This window comes from Propithecus coquereli, unplaced genomic scaffold, assembly GCF_000956105.1.
Source record: "Propithecus coquereli isolate 6110/MARCELLA unplaced genomic scaffold, Pcoq_1.0 Scaffold251, whole genome shotgun sequence".
Lineage (NCBI taxonomy): Eukaryota > Metazoa > Chordata > Mammalia > Primates > Indriidae > Propithecus > Propithecus coquereli.
In genome coordinates, this window is record NW_012148075.1 from 993875 (window position 1) to 1006896 (window position 13022).

Below are 13022 nucleotides of genomic sequence, written 5' to 3' on the forward strand. Positions count from 1 at the left end.
TCCAGTTAAAGAAGGCACATGTGTCAGTTTGTCTTATTACTGGTGATGTTGACTTTGACCACAGTTTTCTTCCCTGTAAAGTTACTCTTTTCATCCTTTGTAAGCAATTTGTGTGGAAACTATGAGGCCAGGTAAATATTCTGTCCCACATCAAACTTCCTTTTTTTTTTAAATTTTATATTCTTTCTTTTCTTAGGCAATCTCAGGAACCACATCAAACTTTCCCCAGTATTTTTAGCATCCATTGGTGATTGTCTAAGCCATCACTCCTTCCATATTTATTAGTTGACATTCTGCTGTAAGGAAGAGCTTTCCCTTCTGCCTTGTTTGTTTACTTGTTTCTTTAAATCAGCATAGACTCAGGAACTTTTATCTTATTCAAAGAGTTTAAATCCATTACTATTATTTATTCTGATGCTTGTGTTGACTCAGATTTGGTTAGTGGGAAGTCCTTTTTTTTTTTAACCATGGACCACAAGTCCCTATAATTTAATCTGGGCTGACTGTGTCTCTGACTGCAACTCTGTCTTTCTCATACTAACTTGTTACCATATTTCTGTTCCTCAGACATACCAGGCTCTTCGCTGCCTCAGGGCCTTTGCACTGGCTGTCCTCTCCCCCCGGGAGTTCCTCTTCTGCCCGTCTTCCCAGGGTTGGTTCCTTCAATGCCTTCAGTTATACCCTCCTAAGACAATACTTCTCTGACCCATCTCATCTTATTTCAATCTAATCCCTCCCTTACTGTTAGTCTCCCTCTCATTCTCTCTCGTATTTTTTTTTCTTTTTTGACTAGTCAAGTGCAGTAGTGAGAAGGGGGAAAGTAGCAGAAGGAGGAGTTCAATCTGTAACTGACTATGAACAATCAAGTGAGATAACTCACTACTTTCGGACCACACTGTCTTGTATTTTAGACTTCTCCGTCTCTACTGGCTCCTAGCCAGAAGTATTTCAACATTATCTAGCCTCCTCTGCATGATTTAAAACAAACAAACAAATAAACATGCAAAGACCCTAAAATTTCTTCCCTTCCCTCTTCGGTTTTACCCGTCTTTCCCTCTTGTATCTCTTATCTCTCATTTTCTGCTCACAGCCAAACTTCTAGAAAGCATTGTCTACTGCTATGGTTTGAATGTTTATGTCCCGTCCAAAATTCACGTAGAAACTTAATCCCAATAGGTGAAGGAGGGAGACAGGGAGATCAGAGTCAGGGCGATATGTGACAATGAGGATGAAAACAGAGGCTGGAGGGATGCGACCATCAGCCAAGGAATGCTGGCAGCCTCTAGAAGCTGGAAAAGGCAAGGAAATGGATTCTCCTCTAGACCATCAGGAAAGTATTCTGTGGGATAAATTTAATTGCTCTTCCAGTATTTGAGTGAGGCCTTCAAGTATTTGAAGATTTCCTTCATGTTGCTTTGTGTCTTCTCTGGATGTCCTCAAATTTGTCAGTGTTCTTAAAGTACAGACCCTCTAGTGGGGTGCAGGACCCAAGACATGTGCTGAGCACCAAAGACCACTGTGAACAGTTATTTACTCCCATGTGGAATCAGACAGACCTGGGATTAATACCAAAATTGCTTTTAACTTTACCCCAGGCAAGTTACTTGCTATGGTCTGAATGGTTGTGTCCCCTGCAAATTCATATGCCAAAATCCTAACCCCCAAGGGGATGGTATTAGAAGGTGGGGCCTTTGGGAAATGATTAGGTCATGAGGGCAGAGGCTTCATGACTGGGACTAGCGTCCTTATAAAAGGGACACCAGAGAGCTGGCTCACCCCTTCTGCCATGTGAGGGCACATTGGAAAGATGGCCTCTTTTTAAAAAATTTTTATTTACTTATTTATTTTTTAAGAGGGTACAAGGGTTTTTATTACAAGGATATCTTGTATAATGCTTAAGTCAGGGCTTTTGGTGTGCCCATCACCAGAATAGTGTTCATGGCACCCAATAGGTAAGATTTATCCCACACCCACCTTCCCTCACCTTGGTTTCTCATGTCCTTCACATTGCTCTGTGCCCACATGTACCCATCTATTAGCTCCCATGTATCAGTGAGAACAGATGGTGTTTGGTTTCCATTCCTGAGATATGTCACGTAGGATAATGGTCTCCAGTTCCCTCCACACTGCTGCAAGATGGCCTTCTACAACGGAGAAGGGGCCCTCACCAGAAATCAAAACTACTGTTGCCTGGATCTTGGACTTCTTTCTCAGCCTCCAGAACTGTGAGCAATAAATTTCTGTTGTTCATTAATTTTTTTTATTTATTTATTTATTTGAGACAGAGTCTTGCTCTGTCTCCCCAGGTAGAGTGCAGTGGCATCATCATAGCTCACTGCAATCTTAAATTCCTGGGCTCGGCCAGGCGCGGTGGCTCACGCCTGTAATCCTAGCTCTCTGGGAGACCGAAGCGGGAGGATTGCTTGAGCTCAGAAGTTTGAGACCAGCCTGAGCAAGGGTGAGATCCTGTCTCTACTAAAAATAGAAAGAAATTAGCTGGACAACTAAAAATATATACAGAAAAGAAAATTAGCCGGGCACGGTGGCACATGCCTCTAGTCCCAGCTACTCGGGACGCGGAGGCAGTAGGATCGCTTGCTTGAGCCCAGGAGTTCGAGGTTGCTGTGAGCTAGGCTGACGCCACGGCACTCTAGCCACGGCACTCTAGCCCGGGTAACAGAGTGAGACTCTGTTTCAAAAAAAAAAAAAAAAAAAAAATTCCTGGGCTTAAGCGATCCTCCCACCTTGGCCTCCCAGAATGCTAGTATTACAGGCATGAGCTATCAGTACCAAATTTCTGTTGTTTATAAGCAAAAAAAACCCACAAAAAATACAGAAACTTAATCCCCAATAAAATAGTACAAAGAGGTGTGGCCTTTAGGATGTGATTAAGTCATGAGGACAGAGCCCTTACGAATAGGATTAGCGACTTTATAAAAGGGCTGGAGGGAAATAGCTCGGCCCTTTTTTACCCTTCCGTTCCTTCTGTCTTGCAAGGACCCAGTGAGAAGGCCCTCACCAGACACTGAATGACGTGCCTGGACCTTGGATTTCCCAGCCTCCAGAATGGTAAGAAATAAATTTCTATTCTTTATAAATTACCCAGTCTCAGATATTTTGTTATAACAGCTCAAACAGACTAAGACATAGATACTCTCTCAAGCTCCACTTCTCTGCCTTCTGTTTATACCTCCATCCACTGCAAGCTGAGTTTATGCCCTGCCCCCAAACTGAAAGTGACCTATTCTCACTAGAGTCAGCAACAACCAGGGCTGTGGTTAGCCCATACAATGCTTTTGTATAAGCTGGAGAAACATTCCCTTTCCTCAAGATACTTGCTTCCATTTGTCAGAAAGTGGTCATTTTAAGCATACCAATCTGCAATGTTTGCAACGTATATGGTACCCACTGGTGTTGTGCAGTGTACTACCTGCACAACTATACATGGTGGACCTACCAGCGTCCTACTTCCTGCTAGTCTGAGAGATACACTTCAGCCCCTACCTTATTCGACCACTCTCAGATTCTCCTGTGACCGTCTCTCCTTGAAATGCTGTCTTCCTTTGGTAGCTATGATACCACACTGAATGTTCTCGCTGCTCCTTTCTCATCCTCTCAGGCTCCTGTTCTTTAATATTAAGTCCATTTCAGAGTCCTGTCCTGGTTTGTCTTCCTTTGTTACTTGACCCCTCTCTCTAAGTGATCTCAATCACATTCATTCAACCTTTATTGAGTGCCCACTCTGTGCCTGTCATTGTTCTAGGCCTGACCACTTGCAATTTTCGAGTACATGCTGATGAATTACCAACGTGTCTCAGATTCACATATCCATCTGCCTCCCTGAAATCTGATCTTGGATACCACATGAACTCCTGAAACTTAACTTGTCCAGAACTGAGTTCCTCATCCTCTCCAAATCTTTTCCTGTTCCTGAGTTCCTGTTTTAGCAAACGATATTTATTCAGTTGCCCAAGCCTGAAAGCTGAAGTCATTCTAGACACTTTCCTCTCACCCACTCAAGAAAGCAATAAGTCTCATTTTTCTACTCCCTAGATACATCTCAGTTTTACCCACTTCTCCACGTAGCCGTTACCACCACACCGGTCTCCACCCCAGTCTAAGCCACTGTTATTTCCCTTATAGAATACAGCAGCAGGTGCCTTCCTGGCCTCTGCCTCCTGGCCTCCCCCCTGTGAATTCATCCAGAAGACTCTTCCTATGACACAAGGCTGATGATATCAAGCTCTTGCTTAAAATCCTAAAATAGTTTCTTTAGCCCTTAGGATTTAAGTTCTAACTCTTCAATGTGATTTACAAGGTCAATCTTGATCAGGTACCTCCTCTACCTCTCTGTCTCCATTTCCCCTTGCCCCTTGCACTCTTTCATTCATTCATTCTTCCCTGCATCCATACTGGACTCCTCTTAGCTCTGGAACATGCCATTCTCTCTATAGTCTCTGGACTTTTGCCTATGCTGTTCCCTCTGCCTGGAACAGCTCATTTGCTGCTCCCCACCACTTTATCTTGCTGATAGCATCTTTTCTTCAAGCTTCAGCAGAGATTAGAGTCCTCCCTGAATTTCCAAATCTGGGACAAGGGTCTTTTTCTGGGCTGCCATAGTAAGCTGGTAGCATTTATCACACTGTAGGGTAATTGCCTGTTAATTGGCCTATATCTCCCTTTAAATGTAAGCATATAAGGAGGTATGGACCTTGCCTCTCTTGTTTAATATTTCAGTCTTGGGACCTTGTACAGCAACTGGCACATAGTAGTTGCACAGTAAGTTTTGTGGAATGAGTGAATAGTTGGATGACTGTAGGATATAGAATCCAAAAAGCCTGGTCCTGATTTTGTACTGGACCTTTGGAAAATCTTTTTTAGTGTTGCTGTACCTCAATTTCCTCACTTGTAATATGAAAATATAGAGTACGGCAGTTTTAAAACATAGCCCCCAAATTCTCTGACACTTCTTTCACTGAGAGGTAGGGTCCTATGTCCTCTCCCTTAGAATTTGGACTTTGTAATTTCTTGACCAAAAGATCGCAACAAAAATGATACCATGGCAATCTGGGGACTCAAGTCTTAAGGAACTGGCAACTTCCATTTAGTTTCTGTTGAGATGCTTCCTTGTGGAGTGCAGGCACTACATCACAGGGAAGCAGCTCCAGAGAGGCCCACGTGGAGAAGACTCAGGCCTCCAGCCCTCGGCTTCTGCTGAGCTCGCAGCCAGCAGCCAGTACCAACTTGCCAGCCATCTGAACAAGCCATCTTGGAAGTGGATCTTCCAGCCACATTTGATTGTCCACCCCATGTGGAGAGAACTTTCCTCTCTGAGCCCAGCCCAAACGACAGAATCCGGAGGTAAAGAAATGATTGTGGTCATTTTAAGATCTAAGTTTTGGTGGTTTGTTATGCAACAAGCAATACCCACAACAGATTTTGATACCTGGAAGTGGGGTGCTGCTGCTGCCATAACACGCAGCACTGGCTTTGGGACTAGGCAGCAGACAGAAGCCAGAGAGGGCTCCAGGAGAGTTAGTGACAGGGTAAGAGGCTGGCAGTGAGGATTTAAGAGAAGTGAGGAAAATGTTATCTAGAGCAGTGGTCCCCAAACTTTTTGGCACCAGGGACCGGTTTCATGGAAGACAATTTTTCCATGGATGGAGGCGGGGGATGCAGTGGAGCTCTGCGGCCCAGTCCCTAACAGCTATGGATGGTACTGGTCTACACCCTGGGAGTTGGGGACCACAGCTACAGAGGGGAAAGGGAACTCCAGTTACATAGGAAAGTTTGGCAACACTGTTGCCATTGCTTCCTGTAATGTAGAAAATAAAGTGTACTTTATAAACTCAATGAACTTGTTAAGGAGATCTCTGTGCTGAGCTTCCAAAGTGCTGCCTGACTTCTAGCTGGCTGGCTGGCTAGAAGCACCTCTTTCTACCATGCATGTACCAATCATGTTGTCAGAGGCACTGTTTCCTTGCATGGAATTACATACACCCTATGGCTTCTCCAGGTCCCCGAAGAGTTGGCACTGTCACGACACTAGCTAGCTCTTTCGTCTTCCAGGCTACTCAACCCTCTTGGGGAAAGTGGCACACAGAAGGCCCACATGGTCGGCACTGCTATCTTAGACAACCTAGAGTGGGAGTGGCAGAAGACTGACCATCTCAAAATTGGAAATCAGATCACTGTTTCTTACCATTTGTGGTTCATTTCGCTTTATTCGCTCTTCTGTACTGTGGCTTCTCCTCTCCGCCATGATTTTCATTAAATATCTACACAAAAATGTTTATAATATATGCAAAATGTATTTAAAAAATAACCAATCCTCCCTTCCACCATAATCATGAACCTGCATTTTGTGTTTCCTTGTTTTTCTCTATAGTTTAACTATATATGTATCCCTACTGATATATTTAATCATTTAGTTTTGCTTGTTTCTGAACTAACAGAAATGGGATCGTACTGCATGCATTCTCCTGCAACTTACTTGAATCTCTTAACATTATGTTCATGAGTTTCACTGATTTGGTTTTTATCTTAATCTTTGTAACTGGTCTATAAAACAAATGACTACTCTCTATGTCTATTCTGGCACAATGTGTTCTACATATCAGGTGGCCAATATACACCATTCAATGATGCTGGGCAGGATATGTCCACGAAATAGCCAGGCAGTTCATTTTAATGCAGACATAGTTGTAATATTCAGGAATAAGAGCTTCCAGATGAGGTATAAGCTTTTAGGCAAAGACTAAAAATGAATCATTTGGTATGAACCTTTGCAAATGCATGTATACCTACCCAAGTACATGACTTCATTATTTAACTTGACGAATGCATTCTGTTACACAAATGCTAAAAGAATTGATAAAGCTTCACCAGTCCAATTTTTCCATCATCCCTGTATGTATCCTTGCATTAGTGTAAATATTGAGAGCAAACCAACGGTGAGGGAAGGGAAAGAATCCTCTGCCTCACCTGCTCCCTTTACATATTCCTCAAGTAAATATCATAAGTAACAGATAAATGTTTCATACAATGTAGAGAAGAAAACAAAAATAACAGTTAATCCTCGGGCATTAAATCAATAGGGATAGTATTTTCCTAGGTACTGGAGTATTTGTTTCTTCAGCCAGTCTCCACTGATATTTCAGTTTTCTGGTTCTAAATCTTGGCTTCCTTTTGCAATCACCTATTGAACTTAAAAAAATTCTGATGCCTGCATCAGCCCCTGGGAGATGCTGATGTAATTGATGTAGGGTGGTGCCTGGTCATGGAGTTTTTTTAAAGCTCCAATGACTCTAATATCCAGCAGAGTTGGAGAACCATTGGTTTAAACTACAATACTTTGTCCTATTCTGACAGTGTCTAGTACGGTGCCTGGTGGAGACTGACGCTCAGAATGAATAAATAACATTCCATTTGTCAAGAAGGAAGGAAGCATAGTTTCAGAACCACAAACACAAACCACGAAAAGGGACAAGTCAGGCCTGGGCGAAGACAACGAGGAGATAAGTCCTGCCAGGTAAGTGGGTGTGGGTGACGTCCCCCAAGTGCAAATTTCTGTGTTCACTCTAACTAGAAAAGGTGTCATCCCCGGAGTGCAAGTATTGTCCAGCCAAGTTCCGAAGGCCTCAGTAGTTCGAAGTTCACTAAGAAGTTCAGGGGTGACAGGCTGTCTTGTTCGTACAAGTGAGGCAAAGGCTGAAAAAGCAGGTGTGGGCACTTCGAGCCCTGGCCCAAGTCTGGACGACTTTAGAGTCAACCTAGGAAGCTCTCTCAGCTCCAAATTGCAGTGTGGCAGCTTTTCCCACGCAGGGAAAAGGGAGCAAGTAGGGGGCACCACCGCGAGCTGGGCCAGGCCTGCTCTGCCAGCTAACGTGAAGTGCAGCCTGCGGCTCCGGGAGCGCGAGTCGCTGCGCAATTACTCCAGCCTGCACGTGGCACGGCCCGAGCCGCTGTCCGAGGGCGTCCCACCACAAGGGGTGTGGACTACACGTCCCGACATGCCTCGAGCAGGGGTGGGGCGGAGCCTGAGCGAGCCGGCAGGCCAGCCAGGGCCGGGCGTGCGCAGTGGTTCTTGGGAGTGGCGGAGCGGTCGTCCCTGGCTGTCAGCTGTGCCCTGGGGCGCCCGGGCGGGGGTGGCCCGGGCCATTGGCCGAGAGGCGAGCGGGGCGGGGCCGCCGCCAGCCGCTGCGGGCAAAGCTGAGCAGGCGGAGGTAGGCGGCCTGCCCGGGAGGCACGGCCCAGGCTGCTGCATTCGGCCTGGCCATGGCAGCGGCGCCCCTGAAAGTGTGCATCGTGGGCTCGGGGAACTGGTGAGCGGCGGCGGGTCCGCGGCGCGGGCTCCGCCTCCAGGAAGCCCCTCTCCCGGGGGTGGCGAGGGGCGGGCGTCCCGGCAGCGGCATGGGCACCGGGCACCAAGCGCAGGGAGGCGGAGTGGGCGACCTTGCGGCCAGGCTGGGCACCGTGCGCCCGGCGAGGCTGCGCCAAGACACTCGCCCGGGAGGCGCCGAGCTCGCCTGCTCACCGGGGGCGGCGCGGAAAGAGGGCGCAGCGTGCGGGCCGGCACCTGTCTGCGCCCTGGTTACCGCGCGACGGGCGCACGGAGGCCACCTGCTCGCCACGCCCGGGTGTTTTGCACAACATCCTGAAGGCGTTCTCCCCTCTCCAGGGCCGATCGCCCGGTCGAGGAATGGAAGGAGGCTCGAGCATTCATTCTTGCTGTAGTTCCGGTGTTGGGGAAACCGAGGCAGAGAGGGCTAAAGAGCACTTGCTGCGCAGGTCATGGGCGCTGCCCTTCAAGGTTCCTGTCTTGTCCCCGCTTCTGATACGTCCAGTATTTTAGTAACGTTGTTATCAGGAAGAAAACTCAAGTTTCAACAGGCCGTTCCCCCAGGGGCGTTGAGAATTCTCTGGGAGATGTTTGCGAAGCTTTGCGTCTCCACTGGGCTTTATTTGACTTTAGCATTTATAAAGCACTTTACAAATGTCAGCTTTTTTAGTACCCCTTATCAAACTTAGACAGTGGGATTCAGTGGTGAATTTGGGGGAATGGGGTGCGCAGAGTGTAGCATCTGGTATTTCCAAGATTTTTTCCATTGCTGTGCACTCCTTCCCCACATCTGAGGGACAGGCATAGAATAATTAAGAATCATGTGCCCTTTCATTGCTTCCGTTTGTCTGTGTTTCTGCGGCCTGACACTCATCACAGTTCAGGCTTCTAGGAGTGCTGCAGCAGTTGGTACTAGGTGTTTGGTCTTAGTCTTACTCCTTTGGGATTTGGCCCAGAAAGTACTTGGAGGAAACCTTACCTGGTTCTCCACTTTTTCATGCCAGTAACACCAGTGGCTTTTTCCTGTGCTCTATTACTGCATAATATTATCTGATTATGTCTTCATTCCTCCCTACCCAGCTCTTGAGAATAGCATCTAACCTACTCTAGTGCCTGGCATATGCCAAGTAAATACTAAATGAATGTCTGAAAACTAATTTTTAAAACTGTAATTGTATTTGATTAGGTAATACATCACTATGGTTTAAAAACAAAAATATATCAAAAAGAGTGAAACGTCTCCCATCCACATTTGTCCCCCAAGTATCTCCTAGAGGAAAACCATTGCTATTCATTTCTTCTGTCTTTTCTGGAAGGATTCCATGCAGTTGCAAGTGAATGTTACATATAATCCTTTCCCCCTCTGCCCTACAAATAGTAGGGTGTTATGTACTTTTCTATAAGCTGGGTTCTTTGTTTTTGACCAACAACAAAATGTTCTGCACAGTGTTTAATGGAGTTGATACCTATCCGCTGCAGAGCTTCATTTGGACTTCCAGCTTGGCTTTGCCAGTTTTGATCCCAAGGTCACTTGAGTGAGGTGTCAGCTGCCCCATTGGCCTTGCCACTGGAAAGCACCCGTTTAGCACATGTTCTTTAAACATTAGTTTCCTTTTCTATAAAAGTCCACAGAGGACAGCCCTTTTCCTAGTTTGCAAGGTGCAGTAGAAGTGGCTCAGCCTTGCCACACTGAATTTGGGCCTGGAGCACGAATAGTGAAGTGAACCTCCTGCCCCTTCCACTGGGATTTGGCTGCCTGCCCACGGCATTTTCACTGTGATGTACTGCTCTGTTTTCTTGGCCACTCCAGCCCAGGGAAATAGAGTAGAACTTGGCCAGTGACACTGAAACAGAGCAATTGAGAAATGTGCCGATGGTTTGGGCTGGCTGCCTAGCTCCATTAATTATGGGATCAGACGGGAACAGTTCTTGGCTTCTCTGCCACTGCCGTGGATGCAGAGCCACTCCAGTCCTAGAGAGAGGATCACGACCTCCCCAGAGAGACTGAGGGATTTAGGAACTGAAAACAACATGGAGAGGCCCCAAAGGTGTATTCAGCTTTGGTCAGTAGACATTTGAGTGTTGCCTGGTGTAGATACTGTAGTCTAAGCAGGGATTCAGACTTAGCTGGACACAATCCCTGCCCTTAAGCAATGTACTGTTAGAGTGAGATAGATAAGGGCTTGGAAGATAAGATAAGATCAAAAGAAATACAAAGTGGAATGGAATATTTGTTACAAGATTAGGCTTTACATTTTATTTATTTTTTTGAGACAAAGTCTTACTTTGTTGCCCTGAGTAGAGTGCCATTGTGTCAGTCTAGCTCACAGCAACCTCAAACTCCTGGGCTCAAGCGATCCTCCTGCCTCAGCCTCCCGAGTAGCTGGGACTACAGGCATGCGCCACCATGCCCGGCTAATTTTTTCTATTTTCAGCTGTTTGATCATTTCTTTCTATTTTTTTAGTAGAGACGGGGTCTCACTCTTGCTCAGGGTGGTCTCGAACTCCTGAGCTCAAAACGATCCACCTGCCTCAGCCTCCCCGAATGCTAGGATTACAGATGTGAGCCACCAGGCCTGTCCAGGCTTTACATTTTAAATAATGTTCCTTAAAGTGTGGTCCCAAGACTACTTGCATCAGAATTACCACTGAGGCTAGACTTGCTGAATCATATTCCCTGAGGGTAAGACATTTTTCTCTAAGAGACTTTAGACTTTTGCTAATTTTAAAACAGATTACCAAGACCTGGACCCACCTTTCCAAATCTAGTCCTCACCTCAGGAACGTAAAGTTGCTTATGTAATATTTACACTTGGGACTTGGAGGTAGCTCAATGTGCTTGTGTAAATAAAGGTGTGGTCATATATAAGCTCATAGCTAAGAGGTAGTTATAACTCTCACACTGAGTGCCAACCTCATGTCAACTGTCATCAGTTGCAATCCGGTTACCAGAATACTGAATCTAACTGGCTTTCCTGGGAGCTTCAGCCAGGAGGGACCTGGACGGAAAAGTAAACAGGTTGTATAACGTGTCCTTGTCCCGTCCTTTGGTGAAAATTCTTTCCTCTAGACAGGTCAGAGAGAGGCCAGAGGAGGGGCCCTCGTGCATCCAGCTGAGCCCTGCTGTGCTACCCACTGCTGGTGGTGAGGGAGGGTCTTCATAACCTGCATGACTTTTCCTGGCCCTATGACTTGTGACTCAGGGAAACAACAAAAGCTTCTCAGGTTCCTCCAAAGATGAAACAAGGGTTTTTGTTTGTAAGTTTGTTTGCCAGCACTTTGGGAAGATCACCCAGACATAGAGCAAAATACAGCTCTAGAGCTAAAACCTCAGGGCTGTACTTACAGCCAAACCTGTGGTAGGGAGCATATGTGCAGAAACATATCCCAAACCTCCTTTGGAGGCAGGGTGGAGCAGTGGTATGAGGAGGGGCTTGGGGAAGCTGACTCCCTGGATTTCTGTCTGGGTCCCCCACTTGGCAGCTCTAAGGCCTTGGGCAAATTGCTTCTCTCTCAGAATCGTTGCTTATAATATTGGTACCTGCTGTCTAGGATTTTGGTTAGGATTAAACGAGATGATCCAGGGAAAGTGCATGGTGACTAACACTGAATAAATGTCAGCTGCTCTTGTTATAGTTTCATCATCCTTGACCAGAGCTGTCATTAAGTCACAGTATGGACCAGATTGGGGATTTGGCCCAGGGGTAGAGGCAGAGGATGGGAGAAAAGACAAATGACAAGGAGGTGACTGATAGGCAGCTAGAGGAGTTTTCCTGGAAGTTGCTTATCTCTTGCACTTTTTTTACATCACCTCACAGCCTGAGACTTCAAGACTGAAGGTCAGGGAGAGCTTAGCCCAGTTTGCACTGATGACTGAAGCTGGACTTGTGACTCTTTTTTTTTGGGTCTGCTGGAACCGGCTGGATGCAACGCTCTGGTCTTTGTCCACCTTGAGCAACCTTTTATTTGTGCTTCTCAGTTTCTGTCGTGATTCTTGCCACTCAGAGAGCTCAGCAACAGTTTGAGGGACTGTAATTTAGCTCCTCTGTGGTCAGAAATAATCCCTTCCCGTTGCTAGGCAGCACTGATACACCTCTGCCTTGGAAGCCGGAGGGAGAGTGTTACGGTAGGATATAGCCTAGAGCTGAACTGGGAAGAGATGCAGAGTTCCTGTGTGGGCTAGGGTGAGAAAGTTTGTACAATTTTTTAAAAAAGTCATTGAATCACCTGTTTCCTTCACCTCCTCCGCCTGCTCAGTATAAAAATCATGAGTACTATTCTAGGAATGAGTCCAGAGCTCTCAGTTTTTATATCTTGATCTTTTCGTTTCTTCACCCTCACCTCTTTCTTCATTCTTCTCTTCCACTGCCTCCTCTCCCAGAAGAGGGAGAATTATTATAACAGCTGCCACTCACTGATCCTTGTCTGTGTGTCAGGTACATGTGTCATGTCATTTAAACCTCAGAACAAGCCCGTGTGGTACTGTTATTATCCCTATTTTAGGTGACATAACTGAGATTTAGAGAAAACTTGCTCAAGGTCAACAGTAAGGTGGAGTTGAAACCCAGATTCCCTATTCCAACACCACGTTTCTATAAATTATTGTTTTGTTTTGTTTTTTGTTTGTTTGTTTGTTTGTTTTTTGAGACAGAGTCTCCCTCTGTTGCTCAGGCTAGAGTGC

At 46.0% G+C, this 13022-nt stretch overlaps 1 protein-coding gene across 1 annotated transcript in view; it reads left to right on the forward strand.

The window, feature by feature from the left end:
- The first annotated feature begins 8166 nt into the window (after positions 1 to 8166).
- Positions 8167 to 13022, forward strand: part of GPD1L (glycerol-3-phosphate dehydrogenase 1-like) — a 65066-nt gene continuing 60210 nt past the window's right edge. The window contains exon 1 of the mRNA XM_012646871.1: positions 8167 to 8324. Within this exon, the coding sequence (XP_012502325.1) occupies positions 8278 to 8324 (47 nt within the window). The 5' untranslated portion in view covers positions 8167 to 8277. The remainder of the gene's footprint in view (positions 8325 to 13022) is intronic.